The 22,737-nt window shown below is 49.8% G+C and overlaps 1 protein-coding gene across 2 annotated transcripts in view; it reads left to right on the top strand.

Moving 5' to 3' along the window:
• rps6kc1 (ribosomal protein S6 kinase polypeptide 1) overlaps nt 1–22,737 on the top strand; it is a 32,547-nt gene that overhangs the window by 596 nt on the left and 9,214 nt on the right. The window contains exons 2-14 of one of the 2 annotated variants that reach the window (XM_060041971.1): nt 1,487–1,522; nt 2,299–2,419; nt 3,127–3,242; nt 3,600–3,693; nt 3,822–3,875; nt 4,409–4,852; nt 5,652–5,776; nt 7,006–7,104; nt 9,145–9,192; nt 10,242–10,374; nt 11,804–13,294; nt 15,166–15,255; nt 21,725–22,008. In XM_060041971.1, coding sequence (XP_059897954.1) covers nt 1,487–1,522; nt 2,299–2,419; nt 3,127–3,242; nt 3,600–3,693; nt 3,822–3,875; nt 4,409–4,852; nt 5,652–5,776; nt 7,006–7,104; nt 9,145–9,192; nt 10,242–10,374; nt 11,804–13,294; nt 15,166–15,255; nt 21,725–22,008 — 3,135 coding nt within the window. The remainder of the gene's footprint in view (nt 1–1,486; nt 1,523–2,298; nt 2,420–3,126; nt 3,243–3,599; nt 3,694–3,821; nt 3,876–4,408; nt 4,853–5,651; nt 5,777–7,005; nt 7,105–9,144; nt 9,193–10,241; nt 10,375–11,803; nt 13,295–15,165; nt 15,256–21,724; nt 22,009–22,737) is intronic. The other variant, XM_060041972.1, reaches the window with a different exon arrangement.

Raw genomic sequence — 22,737 nt, 5'->3', positions numbered from 1 at the left:
AGGAGGGTTTGGCAGAGGGTCACATCTGGAAATGTTCTTGAAACAAACGCACGTAGCTCTCTTTGCCTTCCTCTGTCTGTCTCTCTCTCTCTCTTCGAAAAAGCTTTATTGGATCGATACATTTGCATTGCCAAAGCAGGTGAACAATGAAATAAAAAGGTTAAGTATATATTATAAGTATAAACCTTTAAATACAAAATATCTATACGCATCAAATGTTATACTATAAAAGTACTTTAAAAAGTAAAATGTGCGATATTATAAAAAATTACAGTATCGTATAAACAGATAAATTCAAGATACACTCTAAATACACAGTATTTACATTACGGAGGATTAGTGCAATTATTGTGAGAGTGAGTCCAGGGGGATGAGTCTATGGGGAGTTTGAGGTCCTTCTCTCATCACAACCGGTGACGAATCTGCTGCGTTCGCACATTGTTGTATTTCGCCCAACAGGTATGGCAGTTTGTGAGCATCTGGAGTGTCTTTGAAGTCCTTGCATGACTTTGTAATCCGTGGGAAGTGTGTATTCCTGATGTCTTCGTATGACTGGCAGGAAGTCAGGAAGTGCAGTTCTGTCTCTAGTTGGTTGTGTGTGCAGTGGGAGCACAGTCTGTCTTCTCTTGGGAGCCAGGTCTGTCTGTTGCGTCCCTTCTCGATGGCCAGGCTGTGTTCGCTGAGTCTGTATCTGGTCAAGGATTTCCTCTCTCTCTCTCTCTCTCTCTCTCTCTCTCTCTCTCTCTCTCTCTCTCTCTCTCTCTCTCTCTCTCTCTCTCTCACAATCGGATTTTCGCTTCCCCTTTACACTTCGTTATGGTATTTGCCTAGTTGTCATTCAAAACACTTACTATTGTCTCTTTAACCCGAAGTAGAAAAATAAAATAACAAAAACAATCTATCCAAGCATCAGATTTAACACCAAATTCACTTTTGTGCATATAACCAGTAGCCATTCAGCCCTCAACCAATTCAGTGCTTTTAATTGTTCAATATTTAGTTAAAATAAATCGCTGAACTGCTCATTTCGATCACAATATATCATCTTATGTAGTGATGTATCCACTAAAACAAGTTTAATGTTGACATGACACCTCAGTAGTATTTACATAGCATGGGGTACTCACATGGTGGTCGTGTGTTATGAGTGGAGACGTCTCTCTGTAACACTCAGGACCTCCTCCACTCGCTCTATAGTGCGGTCATTGTCCGGGCGTGAAGCCGTGTTGTGGCCTCGTGCTACGCTCTCGTCCTCCACACCAAGCAGGAACTCTTCGAGACGGGCTCAGCGACATCGCTGTCCTCTCCTCGCTGTCCTCTCCTCTCTGTCCTCTCCTCGCTGCCTTCTCCTCGCTGCCTTCTCCTCGCTGCCTTCTCCTCGCTGCCTTCTCCTCGCTGCCTTCTCCTACCTGTACAGACAATCAGAAACAGTGGATTTGGGAAGGAATTGCTTGCATTCGGCTGACTCCTTTCTCCGTATCTCCAGATTATCTCCAGAAAGAGCCCGGAAGATGTTCAGGAGGTAAGACCACCAGTCCTTTGTGTTGTTTGTGTGAAGTTGATGGGGAAGTGGTTGGGTTATCAGGCAAGCTAATGTCGCACTGAATGGGGGTAGTAGCTTAATTTAGAGAAAATTGATGTGCATTAAAAACACACACACACACACACACACACACACACACACACACACACACACACACACACACACACACACACACACACACACACACACACACACACACTTGGGCTGGGCTTCCTGTAATACAGAGAGCATGATCTCCATTAATATGTGAGTGTGCTTGCACGTGTGGGAGTCCGAGTGACGACGTGAAGTGAAGACACACACACAAGCATCACCCACACTAAGCCTTCTGAGCTGTACTTGTTTCTTTCATCCTGGCTTCAAAGTTGCCAGAACAAGGTTGATGTTTTCAGCTCAAATTCCCTGGGTTTGGCTCGACTTGAGCTGAAAAATGCTTTCTTGGCATTGTTGGTGCAGTGTTCCTTCTTCAACTGAGGTTATTGGATGTGTGACAATGCGTCCCTGTTTCATTGCCTGATATTCATCCATATGAGGGACTGATGGCTGATGATTTGTTATTTTGTGTGTGTGTGTGTGTGTGTGTGTGTGTGTGTGTGTGTGTGTTTTTTCATCATAAAGTTATGCCTCCTTATTCATTTTGCTTCTCTCTCCATGTCTCTCTCTCTCTCTCTCTCTCTCTCTCTCTCTCTCTCTCTCTCTCTCTCTCTCTCTCTCTCTCTCTCTCTCTCTCTCTCCCCCCATCACTCTCTCTGTAGATAACAGTATGGAAGAGGTATAGTGATTTTCGGACGCTTCATCAGAACCTCTGGCAGCTCCACAAGAGCCTGTGTAGCCAATCAGAGCTCTTTCCTCCCTTTGCCAAGGCCAAAGTCTTTGGTAAGAGACGTGCATGGATTCAGGCGTACCGTACAAACATCACATCCCATTACAAGCCCAGCGCACTTAGCATTTACCGCTGAGCTGAGGCATTCATGTTCTGCAGTCTCTTAACTGTGTTGGTGTTCTCTGGAAACGCCTTCTTGTTAATAGTTACCTCAGAGGCATTCTTGACTTATTGACTGTTTCCAGAACACCGCCACCTAGAGGCGGTTTGATAGAGGTTGTTTGTAAAAGTGCTGTATAGCAGTGGTTCCCAAGCTTTCGCAGCCAATGACCCCATTTCTAGCTCTGAAAATGTTTGCGACCCCAACTTGAACCTTTGTGTGTCTGCTTCTACATTAATTAAGCCAATCAACACCTGCGGGTAACATCAGCGTCCCGGTGGACGTCGCTTTACCACACAATAAGTGATTAGTAGTTGTTTGCTTGTTGCTATGAATCGTTAGATATCCAGTTTGAATGTACAGGACGTTTATGAGAGCTTTGACGAAAAGATGTTTGCTAAAATGGATCATTAATAACTATAGCTTACGTCAGCAATCTCTTGCGACCCCAATATGCCTATCAGGGGAACCCAAGTGGGGACCCAACCCACAGGTTGAGAACCCCTGCTGTATAGGCTTTGTGTCTGGCCTGGATGTTGTGTTCGCTTTGTATATATATGTATATGTGTGTGTGTGCTTTCTCTTGCGTCTTGTGTGGAGGTCGCTTTGATGAGTCTGTGATTGAGACCAGGAGGCAGTGCTCAGAGGATCTCCTGCAGTTCTCCGCCAACATCCCCGCTCTGTATAGCAGTCAGCACATCCAGGACTTCTTCAAGGTACACACACATACTCGTTCTCTCTCTCTCGCCTTCCACACACACACACACACACACACACACACACACACACACACACACACACACACACACACACACACACACACACACACACACACACACACACACAGAAACACTCACTCATTCTCTCGCTCCCCCTCCGCACTCCCTCACTCTCTCTATCTCCCCCTGCGCTCTCACAGCCACATGCTCACTCACTCACTCAGTGTCTCTCGCACACACACACACACACACACACACACACACACACACACACACACACACAGATAATTTATCCTATGCACACACGTTTGTAATATTTACCCACCAACCTGAACGCCGCTGAATGTTGTCCAGGGGGGGGACGTCCACGACGGTTCCGAGCTCATCGGACCGGCGGAACCTTTCTCTGACTTCCTGGCCGACAGCCTATCAGACTGCAGTTACGAAGGTACGTTTACAACACACACGCCTGCTTGCCAGTCTGTCTTGGTGTATTCGATTACATTTTCAAAACTGTATGCAGTTTTCAAAACTAGTATGCATTTCAAAACTGAGTCCCTTCGTCCCCTTCCACAGTCAACCGGGATCTCAGCGGAGCAGACGATTGGACCTTCACGTCCGAGTATGGAGGTACGTGCCTCTTCCTGCCCGTCTACCTATTTTGACGCAGGGAAGGAGGGAGGGTGTGAGGGAGAGAGGAAGGGTGGGAAGAAGGGAGGGAGGGAGAGAGGAAGGGTGGGAAGGAGGGAGAGGGGAAGGTCGGGAAGGAGGGAGGGTGTGAGGGAGAGGGGAAGGATAGGAAGGAGGGAGGGAGAGGGGAAGGTTGGGAAGGAGGGAGGGTGTGAGGGAGAGAGGGAGGGTGGGAAGGAGGGAGAGAGGAAGGGTGTGAGGGAGAGAGGAAGGGTGGGAAGGAGGGAGGGTGTGAGGGAGGGAGGGAGGGTGTGAGGGGGGGAAGAACAAGGGTCATAGGCTTGGATAGAGATAATCAATAATCGAGGACGTCCTGCTAAAAATTCTTAAATACTTCAAAGCAAAGCTGGATAATTTTATTTAGAAAAAATAATGTGTCAGATTTGTTGATATTCAGTTCCCGGCAGCATTCAATAAATCCCATTGAATGCTGTGACGTCTTTGCTCAGACGCTCTTCACCTCTGACCCCCAGGCCCCACCAGCGAGAGCGACCTGACCTCCCTGGTCGCCGACACCGACTCCCTGGGCGAGCTCGACGATGGCATGGCCTCGGGCCGCACCTCCCCAAACCAACCACCGAGGGGAGCCCCCAACTCTAGCGGAAGCTGCAGCCCCTTCCTCCGCCGCCTCCCGCCCCTTCACGCTCGCCACAGCCCGCCCCCCCCCGCCCCGGCGCCAGGCCCCTTAACCCCCCGACCGGGCCAGGAGGCCAGCCGGCCCGTCGGTCGGTCGCTGCTGTTCTCCGGCGCTCTGCGGTTAGCGGCCGGCGGCAGTGCCGAGGACGCCAAGCCCGACTACCTGGACCGGGCCGGGGAGCACATCCAGCAGGCGCTGCGGCGGGAGGCGGAGCGCGACTACCAGGCCGCCTTCTCCTACTACCGCAGTGGGGTGGACCTGCTCCTGCAAGGGGTGCAAGGTACGGCCGGAGAGGGGGGGGGGAGAACGTTTTTGTGTGGACACTTGAGAATTAATTGCAGGGACTTGAAATGATGACTGCAGTCCCTGGTCGTTTTTTGGCGGATGTTTGCAGCCCAATAAATGACCGTTTTTGGGCTTGAATCCAGGTGGGGTCAAGCAGAGACAAAGCATTAAAGCTTGGGTATGCAATTTGGAGAGACCAGCCCGAGTTGGGTAGGTTTAGAAAGTAGCCCACTGGAAAACATCCCACCCCTCTCTCTTCAGTCCTGCCGCCACAATTCAAAACACACGACTAGCCCGCTAGCTTTAGCAATATGTCCGCTTAGACCTGTGGAAGACCCCGGTCGCGCGCACTGAGTTACCGGGCAGAGGGCGGGCAGCTAGTCGGGTAGTTGGATCGACAGACAGACACAGGTAGGCCGTCCAATTAGTGCAATCAGGCCGAGGTCGACTGGACTTGCTTATTACAGGCCTGTGACACTGACAAATACTACATCATAATTTCTCTGCCAGTGGGTTTATTTTTTGGAATGCTGTCAACAAATAGGACAAAAAATGATTCTACAAATAAAATGACCAACCGTAGCTTTAAAGTGTTATTAAAAGTTTGTTCTAGCAGGATGTCATGGCTGAGTCATTAATCATCTACATAAGAACTATGTTCCTGTTTGATGGGCCATGTTCACTTTCTCTTTCTCCTCTCCCTCAATTATTGTTTCTCTTTCCAATCAACGCTATGACTGGTCCTCCCTCCCTTCCCTCACCCCCTCTCCCCCTCCTCTCCTCCCCCCTCTCAGGCGAGCCCAGCCCCACGCGGCGCGAGGCCGTGAAGAAGAGAACGGCTGAGTATCTGATGCGAGCGGAGCTCATAGCCAATCAGTATCTGCGTGACGACATGGGCCAGGGTTCGACCCAGACGGTGGTGAGTGTGACCGGGAGACAAGTTTCTCATCTGGGAACTGAACCCCCCCTCTCCATCCCATACATACTTACCCTAAAGCATTCGCAGCGGCTGCTGTCATCATTTCACCAGAAGTCGTGTTTTTTTCCGAGGTTATGATCATAATTGTTTAGAATAACATGAAAAATCGACTGGGATAACGGTGTGATACTGGGCTGCGCAATTAATCAAATTTTGATCGCGATTTAGATTTTTGGGTCAAACAATCTCCAAACTTAAATAATCGAGTTGAAACTTTTATTTTTGCAGCTTGATCCATATTTGTACATTTTCTGTTTGAACATTTTCTTCTTGAACCTTTTGTGTATTTTTTAAGGGGACATTTCAAAGTTCTCAGGTACAAATAATTTTTTTGATAAATAAATCATGTTTTCAAACTCAAAAATAATCATTTGAATAATCGTGATTTCAATATTGACCAAAATAATCGTCATTATGATTTTTTTCCATAATCGAGCAGCCCTACGGTGTAGTACAAGTGTTTCCTTGTGCTACTTGACGTAATGTATCTTAGTGTCGTCGTTTTATGCGTCAATACCACACTACAACGCTGGTTGATCATACACGCCGAAAAACAACTTGAAGCATTCCGAAGTCTGTCTGTAATACCGTAAACTAAAGTGTGTGTGTGGGGGGCATGTGTCATGTGTCTGGTCGAAGATATTTTAACTGTGAAGTGCTTGATCTGCCTGCAGAGAGGGCCGCAGATTCAGATGCAGTTTCAGATTACTTTATTAGTCCCCGAGGGGTAATTCGGTTTTACAGCCAGAGACCCCTCCTTCACTGCGTTCCCCACAGTGAAAAGAGGTTCAACGAAATATTATAAAACTGAGAGTTCCGGTACTTGATTCTGATTGGCTGTAAGCCGTTGTAAAACTCTATAAACACACACCTTTGACCGCATAAAAAATTATTTTCTTCTATTGAGCGACGAGGCAATCTCAAAGTATTAACTTTATTGCTTTGCGGAAGAACGATGATTCATGTATGAATAAATGATCTCATGTTGAGTTTTGCCTTGGGTATATCTTGTGAAATCTCACTGGATAGTCCATAGTAACCATTCAGGAACCGTTTTATAATCTCTGTTTCAGCTTTGTGCCTCATAACGGCCCCAAGCGGTTACAAAACCTCTGAAAGCCCCGTCCTCTCGTGGCTACTCAATTAAACGTTTATTTTTTTCCTCTCAGGCCATGGTGGGGGCCCAGTGCTGCCCCCCCACCAGCAGAGGCAAACCCAGCCCTGCCGAGGAGCTGAGGGCGTACCGGGTGCTGGGAGTCATAGATAAGGTCAGTACACCCAAGGAGGACAATGGACCCGCCCCTTTCTGAGTTTCAACCAACATGTGCCCGCCCCTTTCTTGGTTTCCATCAATCACAAGCGATGCTGCGGTGTCTCTCCTCTCTGCGTGGCAGTTGGTCGTGCAAGGTCTTTATCCCTGTTCAAGCAGGGCCCGTTTGACAAGAATCATTTTTAAGGAGCTGGCGCTGATGTTTGTGGCATACGTCGTCGTATCTGTCTCTTTCTGTTATTTCTTATTGGGGCGTTCTGTGTACCGGTCCCGTGAAGTAACCGATTGCGAATGTGTGGCGAAAAACCCCAACGAAACTCAGAGTAGGAAATGCTTTCCAAGGGGTTTTGAAAGAAAAAAAATCTTTGCTGAGTGTTGCGTTTCTTTCTGCTGACTTCCTCTAAGGACAAATGTTTCAAAGTCACGTCCCTCCTTTTGTCCTTGTCTCTCTCTCTCTCTCTCTCTCTCTCTCTCTCTCTCTCTCTCTCTCTCTCTCTCTCTCTCTCTCTCTCTCTCTCTCTCTCTCTCTCTCTCTCTCTCTCTCTCTCTCTCTCTCTCTCTCTCTCTCTCTCTCTCTCTCTCTCTCTCTTTATTTTTTTAATATTCTGCAGCCATAAAACTAAGTAGATTTAGGGTGTGTGTGGCGCGGGGCCGGGGTGTCTGAGTGTTGGGGAGAGCCGGTTATGGGAGCCACAAGGTCAGTTTACGCTGCTGCCGCTCCCGGCCAGCTGCCGGCCAAGCAGTCGCATCGTTCAGCCATGAAATGATCTGGCAAGCAACCCGGGAGAGAGGGAGAGAGAGGCGCAACGCACGGCATAGAATCAATGGTGCTCAACCTAAACACACACACACACAAGACGCACACGGAGGCCACGCAAACACGCACGCGCACAAACAGTCAAGACACACTCGACCAGACACACACAAAACCCCAAGGCTAATGTTGACACAGCACCGACATGTGTTGACACACACACTCACACACACACACACACACACACACACAGTGAAAGAAAGAAAGAACAGCCACATGTCAGGACCAGGTTGACAACACAGGACAACAAAACGAGCATCCCGCCCCACAAAGGAGGCTGTAGGCGCACGGCGATAGTTCACCGAAGTACCACCCCCTCCTCACCCCCACCCTGCCTTCCCTCCCTCCCCCACCCTTTCACTTTTTAATGGGGACGGAGGGGACAGATGGAGAGATCTACTCACCCCACCCTGCTGCCCTCCCCCCTAACACTCCCAACCCCCAGCCCCCCCCCCCAGCCCCACTCCTGATGTTTGTGTCTTAATTATATTAGCGCTCTGGCTAGCACTTCCACTCTGTTTATCCACAGCTCCATTCATATCCATTTAGCCCGCACCTGTTTGGGCGACGTCGGGGTCGCTGGCATCCTGCACGTTCACGTAGCTATGCAGAGCGTAGGAACCCCTCATTCCCCACACGCACGCACGCACGCACGCACGCACGCACGCACGCACGCACGCACGCACGCACGCACGCACGCACGCACGCACGCACGCACGCACGCACGCACGCACGCACGCACACAGGAGGTAGAGACGGGCGGTGGTGTCTGGCCAATGAGGAGTTGAACGTGAGGCTGGGTCTGGTGATGATGGGGAGATGGAGGGAGCGATGATGGAGTAGTTGAAGCGGAGGGAAGGATAAGGAGGACTAAGGTGGTGTCGCTACACCTTCCTAAGAACGGGGTTGCATCAGAGTGTGTGTGTGGTGTAAAAAGAAGATAGACCAAACGAAAACCGTGAATCAATAAGTTGATAATAAGGTCTGAATGATATTGTGAGTCTGAAAGGTTCTCAGGGTTTGTCATTTAACATTAGACTGGAGTTATTATACTAGACCAATTGTACATTAATTAACTTCCTCAACATGTAGTTTTCTTTCTTTCCCTAATCTTGAGGACCGTATACATTTTCTGTCGTTCATTTAAGACCCATGCAGTCGCTTCATGGTCTCTCAGTGCTCGACTGCTCATGTCTGGCAATTAATGGCACTGTTCCATCACAGGTTCTCCTGGTCATGGACAAGAGAACACAGGAGACCTTCATCCTCAAAGTAAGTTGTCTCTCTCTGTGTGTGTGTGTGTGTGTGTGTGTGTGTGTGTGTGTGTGTGTGTGTGTGTGTGTGTGTGTGTGTGTGTGTGTGTGTGTGTGTGTGTGTGTGTGTGTGTGTGTGTGTGTGTGCGTGTGTCTGTGTGCACGCAAGCATGTATGTGTGTGTGTGTGTGTCTGTATGCCCCCATGGCATCCTGACTGTAAGTGTATGTGGTAAGTGTGGCGGGACGTGCGCGTGCGACCTGTGTAATTGATTCTAATGGGCCTGTGCCTGTCAGCTCCTCTGCACTCGGCTGGGAGACGTGTGCCAGATGCCAACGCACAGTTCAGGCACAGATGACTACACACACACACACACACACACACACACACACACACACACACACACACACACACACACACACACACACACACACACACACACACACAGTGGTGCCCAGCTCTAGTGGGGGTGTGTGCGTCTCCTCCTAAAGTCACGCGCGCTGTGCGGGGCTTGATGGATGTGGTGACTTTGGGGTTGGCACAGTGCGGAGCTGGCACCCCGTTAATGGTCGCTTTCTCCTTCTCATGTTCACACACACCTTCGCTAAACTTAATGCAACCCCCGCGCCCTCCCCCTCCCCCTCCTCCCCCTGCTGTCTCTCCTCCCCCAGCCCGCCTCCATGTTCCCTTTGACAGACTCCTCCTCCTCCTCCTACTCCTTCTCCTCGGCTCTCTGGTTCTTCTAAATCTTCATCGTCTGCCTCCTCATCCGTTTAATTACTCTCCTTCCTTCCTCCCCCTCCCACTCCGCCATGATTGTTTCTGATGTGGATGTGCGTGTTTGTCTCTGTGTGTGTGTGGTGTGTGTGTGTGTGTATGACGGTGTGTGTCTGTGTCTTTTTGCGTGTGTGTGTTTGTGCATGATGGTGTGTGTGTGTGCATCACGTTGCGTGTGTGTGTGTATCACTGTGCATGGCGGTGTGTGTGTCTGTCTGTGTGTGTGTGTGTGTGTGTGTGTGCATCACGTTGCGTGTGTGTGTGTGTGCGCGTGTGCGTGCACGTGCACAGGGGCTGCAGAAGAGCAGCGACTGCGGCCGAGCCAAGGGCAGCATCATGCCCAGCGGAGTCCCCAACATGGTGCGGCTCAGGAAGTTCATCGTGGCCGAGGACACCGTCTACCTGCTGCTGCAGTACGCCGAGGGTGAGACACGCACACGAAAACACACACACACACACACATACGAAAACGCACACACACACACGAAAACGCACACACACACACGAAAACGCACACACACACACGAAAACGCACACACACCCGTCTCCTCATCTTATTAATCTTTGTTCTGTGGTTCACCCTGGTCCGCCCTCGCAACTAGCACCCCCGCCTCCACACACACACACACACACACACACACACACACACACACACACACACACACACACACACACACACACACACACACACACACACACACACACACACACACACACACACACACACACACACACACAGACAGACAGATACTCCACCACCTCCACCTCGCGCACCTCTCCTCCTCCTCCTCCTCCTCGCTCCATCCCGTTCCTCTCCCCGTCTGCCCGGCTCCAGACAGATGTTTGATGGAGATGGGGAGTGTGTCACAGGTCATTATTCGGAATACCATGTGGCGCTGTGCTTCATTAGCTATGCCAACACCTGGGCCTCCTTCCGTCCCCTTCACTCCCAGGCTGCTTAACGTGTGGGCGTGCGTGTGTGTGCGTGTATGTGTGTTAATATAGGTGTGGAGCCCGCCACTGCCCATCTTGCCCCCCCCCTGCCCATCCTGCCCCCCCCGGCACCTTAATGAAGCGGATAACACTTATCGCACGGTCCCCCCACCCGCCCAAAAAAAGAATGACATAATTACACAGAATTGCATCATTTCAGCCTAGTAACCTCCTAACTCTGGAAGTGAGGTGTCTCACCAGCACTTCTGCCTTTGTGGGGCTCTGTCGAGATTACCGGAAGGCTAATGGGGAGGGAGATGGATCTCCATGAAGGCTGATGGATGGTTGGATGGATGGATCTGGGCGAGGAGAAGGGCAGAGGCCGGGGTGACATTGCACACGATCACACGTGGACGGTTTTAGTTTTTTGAAAAGCACCGGCGTCATTATCTTCCCGGCGGACTCTCGATCCATTCTCATCACACGCAGCAGATGCTAGTCCGCAATTGCTCACTCCTGAGCTGTGTGTGTGTGTGTGTGTGTGTGTGTGTGTGTGTGTGTGTGTGTGTGTGTGTGTGTGTGTGTGTGTGTGTGTGTGTGTGTGTGTGTGTGTGTGTGTGTGTGTGTGTGTGTGTGTGTGTGTGTTGCTTGATAAAGCAACCATTATAATATTACTCTTGAGAGAACTTAAAACCGGCAAGCCATGAACACCTGAGTAGAATTCGAGCTTCCATAATTAGTTTAAATTAAAATGTTTGTCTGCATTCATTTTCATTGCACTTTTTTTTTTTCATCCGTGTTCTTCTTTTGAAACACAAACACGCACAAACACACAAACACACACACGCAGGCTCACACACAGTGCTGTGTGCCTCCCATGCTTGTGTGACCCTTGAAGGACCTGTGGTCGTGTTCCTCAGGTGGGAAGCTGTGGTCCCACATCGGGAAGTTCCTGCGCTGCTCCAGCCCAGACGACAGCTTCGACATCCCCTTCATCCAGAAGAGCCACACCACGGCCGTGCACTCCCCGCAGCACGCCGCACCCGCTCCCCAGGCCTCGGCCTCGGCCTCCGGCAGCTCCGGGTCGGGGTCCGGCTCCGGGCCTGCCACCAGCTCTCCGCCCTGCCCCGGCTCCAGGCCCCAGCGGGGAGGGAAGCCCCCCCCTCCGCTCCACCTGAAGGGCGCGGGGCTCCCCCCGGGGCTGGCGGGCGGGAAGGGGGGCACGCCGGAGTCCGGGGGCACCTCGGAGGAGGAGTGCACCAACAGCTACCTGACGCTGTGCAACGAGTACGAGCAGGACAAGGTGGAGCCCGACGAGCTGGAGGAGGACGAAGAGGCCCGCAGCGGGCATGAGGCGTCGTCCCTGTCCCTGGACGCCCCCGCCGCCGCCGCCGCCGACGCCACCGCGTCCGCCTCCCCGCGCTCCCACTCGCTGCGGAGCAACGACAGCCTGTCCTCGCCCGTCAGCGCCCAGGAGCTCTGCTTCTTCGCCGAGAGCGCCGGCGGCGAGGGGGAGGGCCGCGGGGGGCAGGAGCCTGAGCCCGGCGAGGTGTTCAGCCCCCTGCCCTCACCAGCGGGGCCCGGGCTGTCCCTGGACCGGTCCAAGCACACCCCCATGGAGTTCTTCCGCATCGACAGCAAGGACAGCGCCAGCGAGGTGATCTGCCTCGATGTCAACGTGGGCGGCGACCTCCTGACCTCTCCCAAGCCCCTGGGTCCCGACCCGGACTCAAAGCTCAGGGAGGAGGAGCTTCCGGAGATGGCCCGGGAGGTCACGGGCCTGGGCTTCGAGCCGTGGGGGCTGGACCCCGGCGACGACGCGGCCTCCAACGAGTCGGTGCCGGTGATCTCCTTCAAGGAGGCGGCGGCGGCGGCGGCGGCGGCGGACGAGGGACCGCCCCCCGACCTGCTGGTCAACCTCCCGGCCGGGGGGGGCACCGGGGGCACCGCCTCGGAGAGCGAGGCGCCGGAGGCCCCCGGGGCGTGCCGGAGGCCCGGCCCGGACGTCCTGCAGCTCCACGGGGGGCCCGAGGACGCCCCCGCCGCGGTGCCCCTCGAACCAGGACACAAAGCGTGCCAAAGCGACCCGTCGGTGCCCTCTCCCGCCCTGCTGCCGGAGCCCGACACAAACACTGAGTTCGTCAGAGTCCGGCCGGACGAAGGCCGCGTCCCGGGCGTGGGCGGGGGCGGGGCTGAGCCCTCGCTGTGTCCAGGCGACCCGGACGAGGGGGGCGTCGCCCGGCTGTTCGCGGCGCTGGACGAGCTGACGCTGGCGGCGGCCCACGTGCACATCCCCGAGGAGTTTGTGCGGTGCTGGGCGGTGGAGATGGTGACCGCCCTGGACGCCCTGCACCAGGAGGGCATCGTCTGCCGGGACCTCAACCCAAACAACATCCTGGTCAACCACCAAGGTGAGGTCCTGGGGCCCGCACTGCGGTCCTCCTGAGACTGGTCCACTGACGAAGCCCTGTTCTGTGTGTGTTCGTCTTTAAAGCTAGGGTGGGCACTTTGGAGAGCCAAGACCGGCAGCTAGATTTAAACAAGAAAGAATTCAACCAGAACAAAAAATGGCGGTTCTCCTTTTCAGGCTACTTTTTTTTTTATGTGCTTTGGTTCAAACCTATATTTTGTATTTATTTGTATTTCCATAGCTTCTTACAATCCCTTATCGGGTTTTCTCTTGCACGATTTTTATTCAGATGTAGCACCAACCTGTCAATATTGTGTGTCTTCCCTTCAAACCTCAAGAGCTGCAACCCTTCAGCGTTAAAGACGCTCGACTGCAGTGGCATGCTTAAGGATTGATTAATAGTGAGCAAAGGAGGAGAATAATGACATTCATATCAAAGACCGCCCATAAGTAGGCCCAAGTACCTCCTCTCAAGCTCCAGGGCGATTCGTTTGAAGACCCCTGTTCAAATAACTCCTCATCCCTACTCAGCCATCAAGTTATGTTTGATTTAAGGGTCTGGATCGCTAATCATTAGTCCTCTTAACTGACCGGCCAATTTGTGAGAGAATTCTCCCCAGGTGAAGAAGGTCTGCCTACCTTCCAACAGAGAGGGGGGTTACCAAGGCTTGTGTCCCTTCACCCTTCACTATTGCCCCCCTCTCCCCCTGTGTCTCTCTCTCTCCCTCGCTCTCTCTCTCTCTTTCCTTCTGTCTCTCTCTTCCCTGTCTCTTCTGTCTCTCTCTTTTTTTTTCACTGCCTCTTCTGTCTGTTTCTCTTGCTTTCTCTTTCTCTCTCTTGCTTTCTCTCTCTCTCTCTTGCTTTCTCTCTCTCTCTCTCTCTCTCTCTCGCTCTCGCTCTCTCTCGCCCTCTCTCTCACCCTCTCCTTCTCCCTCTCCTACTCTCTCCTCTCTCTTTCTCTAGGTCTCTGTCTCTCTCCCTCTCTCCTTCTTTAGGTCTCTGTCTCTCCTTCTCTACCTCCACCTCGTTATCAGCGTACGTCTAATTAGTTGAGTGGTTGTTTTCGTCTCCCCGGTGGTAATTATTGTTCTAAAGGGCCCATCAAGGGTGTAGCGCGGTGGTGCATCAGTCTGGCTAGCCCGGTGCTAATGGCTCTGGCTAGCTAATGACGCCATTAGTTCTAATGATAGTGCTAACGGGGTAGCGGCTAAACAGGAGTAATCGCGCCGCGAGCCGCGCTCTGAGCTAAATGAAAAGATGAGGACAGAACAGTCAGACGGGGAGATGAGCGGAGAGGTAGACAATGAGTGGTCTGAGGGGGGGGCACAATTTGGAAAGTAGGGAGAGGAGTCGGGGACACTGAATACACCAGACACACACACACACACACACACACACACACACACACACTGTACACACACAGACACACACAAATGCTGGACACACACTGGACACATGGTTGACACATGCTGGACAAACGCTGGACACACACACACACACATACTGGACAATCACACGCACACACTGGACACACACACACACACACACATTGGACACACACACACTCACACAAACACACACACACTGGACACACAGACAAACAGTGACACACAGTGAACACACAGTGAACACACAGACAAACATAGACACACGCTGGAAACACACTAGACAAACACACAGGACACACACTGGACACTAGGTGCGTGGGTTTGAAGGGGGGGGGGGGGGGGGGGGGGCGTACCATGAGTACTGTTTCGATTAAAAGATACTCTCTCTGACACCTGTCTGTCTCTCTCCCTGTCTGCCTGTCTTCCGTGCTCTCTCTCGCCCCCTCCCCTTTCTATATCTCTCTATGTCTGTGGTCCGTCTCAGGTCATATCCAGCTTACCTATTTCTGTAGTTGGAGCGATGTGGAGGATTCCTACGACAAAGAGGCCATGGCCAACATGTACTGCGCCCCAGGTGAGAACACACACACACACACACACACACACACACACACACACACACACACACACACACACACTAGAGATGAGTGGTTGGCGGTTGGCGGTCTAAACCGCGGATCGGGCAGATGACGCGACAAAAAATTATATTTTAATTAAATTCGGGCGGGTGGCGGTTAAACCAATAATAAAAAAAAAAATTGTATTCTTCTTTCTGTTGTTATATATAACAACTTCAGGCGGTGAATTATATTTTGTAATTCACTGTTGCTAAACTGATCGCTGTCAAGGAATGTGGATCGTTTTTTTTGTGGTAACTTGTCAACCCCAGCGTCTTCGGTTGCTAATCGACGTCAACGTCTTTGGGGGCGGATTATTGATCAATGCTTCGGAGATGGCAGCGCAGGCAATAGGCTATCCTACTAGGGACTTTAGCCTTGCAATATCTTTGCTTCATTGGGTCAGTCTCCTTTCAAGAACACGCCAGAGCTTTCTAGCTTCGCCTCAGCAGCACCTTGCATCGACGTATAAAAGCAACCGGCGGGTGGATGCAGTTTTAAAAATTGGTCAAAAAACGTTGGTGCTGATGGATGGATGATGCGTTTGTGATGCGGTTGCGGATGAAATAATAGCCCATCCGCGCATCTCTCACACACACACACACACACACACACGCAATCCCGAGGGGCTGGGCTGCAGATGACAGGCCGGCCTGTAACTAAGAGGATGTGTGAGCTGAGTTAATGCTATGCATGTGGCTCCATAAGTAGGCCACTGTCCAATGGGCACAAAGGCCTCATTCACGGCCAGAGTCGCATAAAGAGTCCTGATGAGTGTGTGTACAACTGCAGGCAGCCTGGCACCACCCTCTTCCTCCCCCTTCCCCTCCTCCTCCTCCTCCTCCTCCTCTCCACCAACTCCTCCTCCTCCTCCTCTCCACCAACTACTACATCTCCTCTTCCTTTTCTCCTCCTCCTCCTCCTCCTCCTCCTCCTCCTCCTCTCCAACAACTCCTCTCCACCAACACCTTCTCCTCCCCTTCTTCCATCTCCTCTCCTCCTCCTCCTCCTCCTCCTCCTCCTCCTCCTCTTCCTTTTCTCCTCCTCCTCCTCCTCCTCCTCTCCAACAACTCCTCTCCACCAACACCTTCTCCTCCCCTTCTTCCATCTCCTCCTCCTCCTCCTCCTCCTCCTATTACAAGGCTGGACTATTCAAAATCCTGCCACACTGGCCATGGCTCTTTTAAAGTTGACAGACTTTTTTATGCTTGCTTTATATATTATTATATATTGTACTTGCCACTTCGACGATATTCTATCAGGTACTGAATCTGTCACTATCGGAGCATTTCTGGGATTCATTGGTCGTTTCTCTATTTGTTGAGCCGTTCCACTTGCAGTTCCCCTGTCCGTCCTGCAGGGGGTGCTGTTGCACCATAATGAGCCCTCTCTCTGTGGTGGTGACCCTGAGTGCTGCCCCCAGCAGTAGTGAGACTGACCTAGCATGCTGTTTAAAAGGCTGCCTAAACAAACACTGTCAGTGTTTAAAGGAGACATATTATGGCTTTTTCACAACATGTAAACATAGTATTTGAGTTCCAGAAAACATGTTTTCGAAGCTGTTTGCTGGATATAGCTTTTAGGAAAAAAAAATCTTGCCTACCGCTATTCCCCTCTGTTTCAGTTCCTTCTTAATGCGCTGTTTTGGTGTCTGTAGCTTTAATGCAAATGAGCTGCTGCCCATTGACCAATGAGCTGTCAGACTGAACCACATCATGGAGGAGAAGGGATTGTTGCCGTTTGCGGACTCCCGGAGCTCTATATCTATATCAGTGTTTCCCCTATATGCACCTGAAATATGACCGCCGCTGCTGAATTTCTTTTTTTTAACAAGAGAGGAGAGCTTCAGCTTATCTCTTTAAAAAACGAATGGTATATTATTTTGCGCTACGCAAAATAATATAGTCAAAAATATAACATTCCGTGCGCTACGGACGCTGGACATGCGCTTCATATCAGGGTCAATTTACATACTACTAAAGCATATAAAAGGAGAGGAGAGCTCCGTCTTATCTCTTTAAAAAACGAATGTTACATTATTTTGCGCTACCGACGCTTCATATCCAGGTCCATTCACACACCTGTGAGAAAAACATATAAACGGAGAGGAACTTCCGTATAGTTGGAAATAAATTGGCAGATTCTGAGTTTGCGGTTCAATAGATCAGTGAAACATTGTTGCGACACAATTGACACCTCTAGCGAAATGTAGTAACCTAGTGAACCAGCTACAACATTGTTTTCATCCAAACAAGCTGTCTTTAGCAAACGGTGAAATGCATTGGCTTCTATGAGCTGTCGGCTTTCAGCCGCGGGTTTAGGGACCGTCTGCAAAGCGCAAAACTGAAAACGACCACAATGGTAAAATTATTGACTCTAGAGACCCAAAACTTGTTCCATAGAGGTATGGCCTCTTTATGGTCTTACTATAACCTTTAGTTTTGAAGAATATATCTCTTCTTATTTTTTAGGATTTTTTTATTTAGGAACAATTTCAGTAGCCTTGCCATTATTGACTCTAGAGCCCCAAAACGTTTTCCATGTAGGCATGGGCTCTTTATGGTCTAGCTGCAACCTTTTGTTTTGAAGAATATGTCTCTACTTATTTTTAAGGAATTTCTTTTTATCAAAAATTTCAATATGCATGTTCTTTTAACAACAATTTCAGTAGCGTCGCCATTATTGACTCTAGAGCCCTAAAACTTGTTCAATAGAGGCATGGCCTCTTTATGTCCTACTACAACCTTTGTGATGAGGGGAGCGAGTGGGAAGATGCATTGGTTGGAGGCACAGATCTTTTCGATTGTTGTAGTATTTGTGTTATGTGATGTTTGTTAAATAAATGTCAATAATTGTTTTAAGATTATGCTTGTATTATGTTCAATCTCTCCATATTTCCCCTGCTCATTACTGTGCACAAATGTACTGTATGTAGTACACCCTTTCTGGTCCCGGCAGACACATGGAAACCTCCCTGCAGGGTGCGCTTTGCGAGCACAAAAAATAAATTGTGAGAGGAAAAATAAACATTTCACCTCCGCTGCTGCAACTCCATCCTAGGGGAAACACTGTATATAATATAATATAATCCTAATAATAATATGGGTATTATTTATGTAATATTATATATAATATCACGGCCATACTCCGGGAGCTGAGCTGCCGGACTACTGCCGAGCTCCCCGCGCCAGAGCTGCCAAAAGGCTTCTCGTCCGCTGGTCCACAAAATCTTAGCTATGCTCTGATTGGAGGGGAGTAGGTTAGTGGGAGGTCATATTCAACTGTGCCCCCTTCCTACGTAGGAGGGGGCGCCGAAACTGACTCGCTCGTTAACTGCAGACGGGGTACCTTCAGAAATGCATTTCGTACTCAAAAAAATCATGTACAGACTTTTTTCAAAGTCTGTATGCGTGTAGGAGCCCGAGACCCAAAAAAAACAGGAAAAGTGTTGTCTTCATAATATGTCCCCTTTAACGCTCTGCGGACCATACTGGAGGAACTCGTCAAATGTAGCGCTCTGATAGGACTAAAGTAGTGGTGGGGTTCAGAAGTAGTCCGCAACTAAAAACGAAAAATAATGATTTGCAAATAAAAAAGCATGAATGTTTAATGCATTCATTTATTAAGTATTTATGAAATCCTTTGACTATTTTCAACAAAGTAAATGCTTGTATTGCCATTCATTCGATTATATAATCTCTAAACATTGTATAGAAAATTTAATTTTTGGATTATGGACAATTTCATAAAATATAAATTTAGCCCTGAATTTCAATTTTCTGAAATTTAAATATTGCCAATCTTTTGCCTTTTATTTTATTTTATTTTAACAGAGTGTATAGTATCATTCGCTATGTGCTGCTTATTGTCCTTTACCACGAGAGACTTCCCCAAACCTGCTGAGTGTCATCCAAAGCCCGACCAGTCCCTACTAAAGTGACCAAACCAAGGCGCGACCAGGATGACCTCAGTCCATTCACAGCCCCTTGAACAAAGACCGCCGTCCCCTAGTTGTATACGTTCGCAGGGGCGCCACGGTGACCATTGCCCCCGACAACCAGATCTGGGCGGTTGTGGTCCCTCTCGCCTCGATTGATGGCCACTGTTGGCAGCCTCCTAGTCACATGCCACCAATAAGCATCCGCAAGAGTAATACAAAGAGGGTACTGTATATAAATGTGACCCCAATTTATTTTTATTGTCTAAAAAAGGTGTAGATATAAAGATCAAACTTTGGTCAAAATATATAATTTAATCTTACTTTTACTAGTCCTGAGGGCAATTCTGTCCGAACTGGGGTCTTTATTTTCCTACGGGAAGATAACGTGGGACATTACCAAATGACGAAATTGTGTCAACTATTTGTGGTCCAAGATGGACCAAAGGTTGCCTAACTGTGTTGTAGTGAAGGATGGCATCTTGTGTAATCAGGTAGATGGACCCAGTCGTATGGTTAATGTTTACCTTGAAGCAATTGCACACACACACACACACACACACACACACACACACACACACACACACACACACACACACACACACACACACACACACACTGGCATTTTGCATTCTCCCGGGGAGTTCACTTGTACTTTAGTTTTTAAACCTCTCCTTGTGTGCACACTTTGTGTTTTTAATAAGTCTGAAAGCAGCCAAAGCTCCCATCTAATATCTAAAGTGTTCATTTACATGTACCTAGAAGCCGAGAATCTAAAAGCCCCTGCTAATGGACGCAGGGGCGCAAGGGCTAAACCGGTACGACCTGAAGACGGCCTGAGGGGGTTGAACCCATCGGGGGGGGGGGGGGGCTCAGAATGGTTGACAAGTGGTTGGGTGGTGACGAGGCTGATGTTGTGAAAGCTGGGTTCCGTAACAACTGTTGTTGCGATGATGGTGTGATAGCTGGGTGCTGTAACAACGCTTTTATTGTGAAAGCTAGGTGCCATAAACTTCTGTAACAACGCTTTTATTGTGAAAGCTAGGTGCCATAAACTTCTGTAACAACGCTTTTATTGTGAAAGCTAGGTGCCATAAACTTCTGTAACAACGCTTTTATTGTGAAAGCTAGGTGCCGTAGCAACTGTTGTAACAACGCTTTTATTGTGAAGGCTAGGTGCTGTAACAATTGTTGTTGCAATGATGGCTGGGTGCTGTAACAACTGTTGTAACAACGCTTTTATTGTGAAGGCTAGGTGCCGTAACAATTGTTTTAACAACGATGATGTTGTGATGGCTGGGTGCCGTAACAACTATTGTAACAACGCTTTTATTGTGAAAGCTAGGTGCCATAATCTGCTGAAGCAACGCTTTTATTTTGATTGCCGTAACAACCTGTGTCACAACGCCGATGTTGTGAGTCTAGGTGACGTAACTGTTGTAACAGTCGTAATACCTGGGTAAACTTGTGAGAGCCGTTGAATTAGATTTGTCTTGTTGTGTAAAAGTGTGTAGAAAGACATTGGCTGTGCAATTTACGTAACGAAAAGACTGAACTGGAAAGGGATCGTAACAACTCTCTTGTTGCCCATTGATTTTGCATAATTCATAGTTAACGTAAAAATATTGCAATATTATTATTATTAAATGATTAACAGTAGGAAGCAAGGTCTTAATCAGTTTTGCACTAAAGCTTTTTTTAAACCATAGTAATCTATGCAAAGTTAACCGGGTGTAATACACCAGACTGACCAACAGGGGGTGTCGTACCCTGTCAATGGCTTGCAGAACACTTCTAGATACAGAACGCTGTACTATGAACAGCGTTCATACTCGACCCTGGACAACTTATCTATTCTGTTCAGCTCCTCATTATAGACATGGTTAATTAAAACATGAATGCAGTATTCTTTTTTTTTTTTTTACTTGAACTTTGCTTCATTATAAAACACAACCACTCATACACTTGTAGAGATGCATTAATTCATGCATAAGATTCCACACACACACACACACACACACACACACACACACACACACACACACACACACACACACACACACACACACACACACACACAGGGGGTGAGTGTGTGTGTGAGTCCTGCCCTTGTTATGTATTGCTGTTTATCCAGACAGGGTCAGGCCCAGTGATGGCTTCATTCCTGATGACAGATTTATGACTGTTTGCCAGAAAGCTCACAGGGGGCCTGCTGTGAGTGTGTGCGTGAGCGAGAGTGTTTCAGTGTGTAAGGGGGGGGGCGCGACATGTTTTTTAAAACACCCCACATTCACACCCCAAAAACAGGGGAGTGGGCTCGGAAAATACAGTGGAGGGGTATTAAATTGTTTATCTTGCACCTCCCACCCCTTACACCCACACACACACACACACACACACCACAGCTTATTTACTTTCTCACAATTACTGATCAACATCAGATGGCTAATGTTTTTCCAGTTTTTTTCAAAAAAAATTCTTTGCCCTAGTTTATTTATCGGAAAATATTACGACGTCATGCTCTGCGATGCGAAGTGGCGACGACCAGACGATCAGAACGGCGGCATTGTTCTGCCAGAGAAGGAAGCCCTGCTTCACGCTCTGCCTCTGGTGGAAAGAGGAAGCCCTCTTCCACTCAAGGCCTGTTCTCCACCGTGCGGTTAACGGATCGGGCTCTCGTCTCCACAACGTCCACAAAGCCTCCTCTGTACTCCCCGGTCCTCCTCGCTCCGAGAGGGAAGTCTCTTCAGGCCCCCTCCCCGGAGGAGCCCAGGTTTGTTTTCAAAGAAGAGCCAAAACACACACGCTGGAACAGGAAGTGGGCTCGCGGTCGTCTTGGAAGCGGAGAGCGTGCTCCAGCTGTCTCCTTACTTCTCCTCGCCCGCCCATCGCTTCCTCTTTTTAACAATGGCTGTCAGTTGGGTTTCTGGGGAAGTCGGCGGCGGGGAGAGGAGAAGAACGAGAAGTTCCTTACAGCCCCCGGGAGAGAGTGAGAGAGAGAGCGAGCGTGCGTGCCGGGGCGGGGCGTGGTATTTAAGATTTGCGGGAAAGGAACTATCTCTCGACACGAACGGGCTCGAGGGGGGGGGAGAGGAGGAGGAGGTGATGAGGTGAGAAGGCTGCGTGTTGTTGCACCGTATCTCTTCTCCTCCGTCCGCATCCTGTTTTCATTTCATTTTCTCTTCAGGGGGTTTAGGCGTTTTTATTTATTTCTTTCCCTTATTTTCTAATTAGGAGTTGATATTCCCCGTGCGCCATTTAACGGAAGCCACATTTTTCAGCCGGGGAAGGGTAATGAGGTGTGCGCGTCTGAACTTGAACCCGGGCGAGGAACCCCCACACGCGGTGGCGGCGGCGTGCGCTGCCCGCGTGCCCTTGTGCACACGTGGCACTGGCGCACCGTGACAGTGGGTTTGAGTAAGCCGTGGCCCGTGGACGCGGATGACCCCCACCCTCCCGCACCTCCTCCTCCTCCATGTCCTCCCCCTCCTCCATGTCCTCC

The sequence above is a fragment of the Gadus macrocephalus genome, chromosome 21, assembly GCF_031168955.1.
Source record: "Gadus macrocephalus chromosome 21, ASM3116895v1".
Taxonomy (NCBI): Eukaryota; Metazoa; Chordata; class Actinopteri; order Gadiformes; family Gadidae; genus Gadus; species Gadus macrocephalus.
This window is presented reverse-complemented; position numbering and strand designations above follow the sequence as displayed.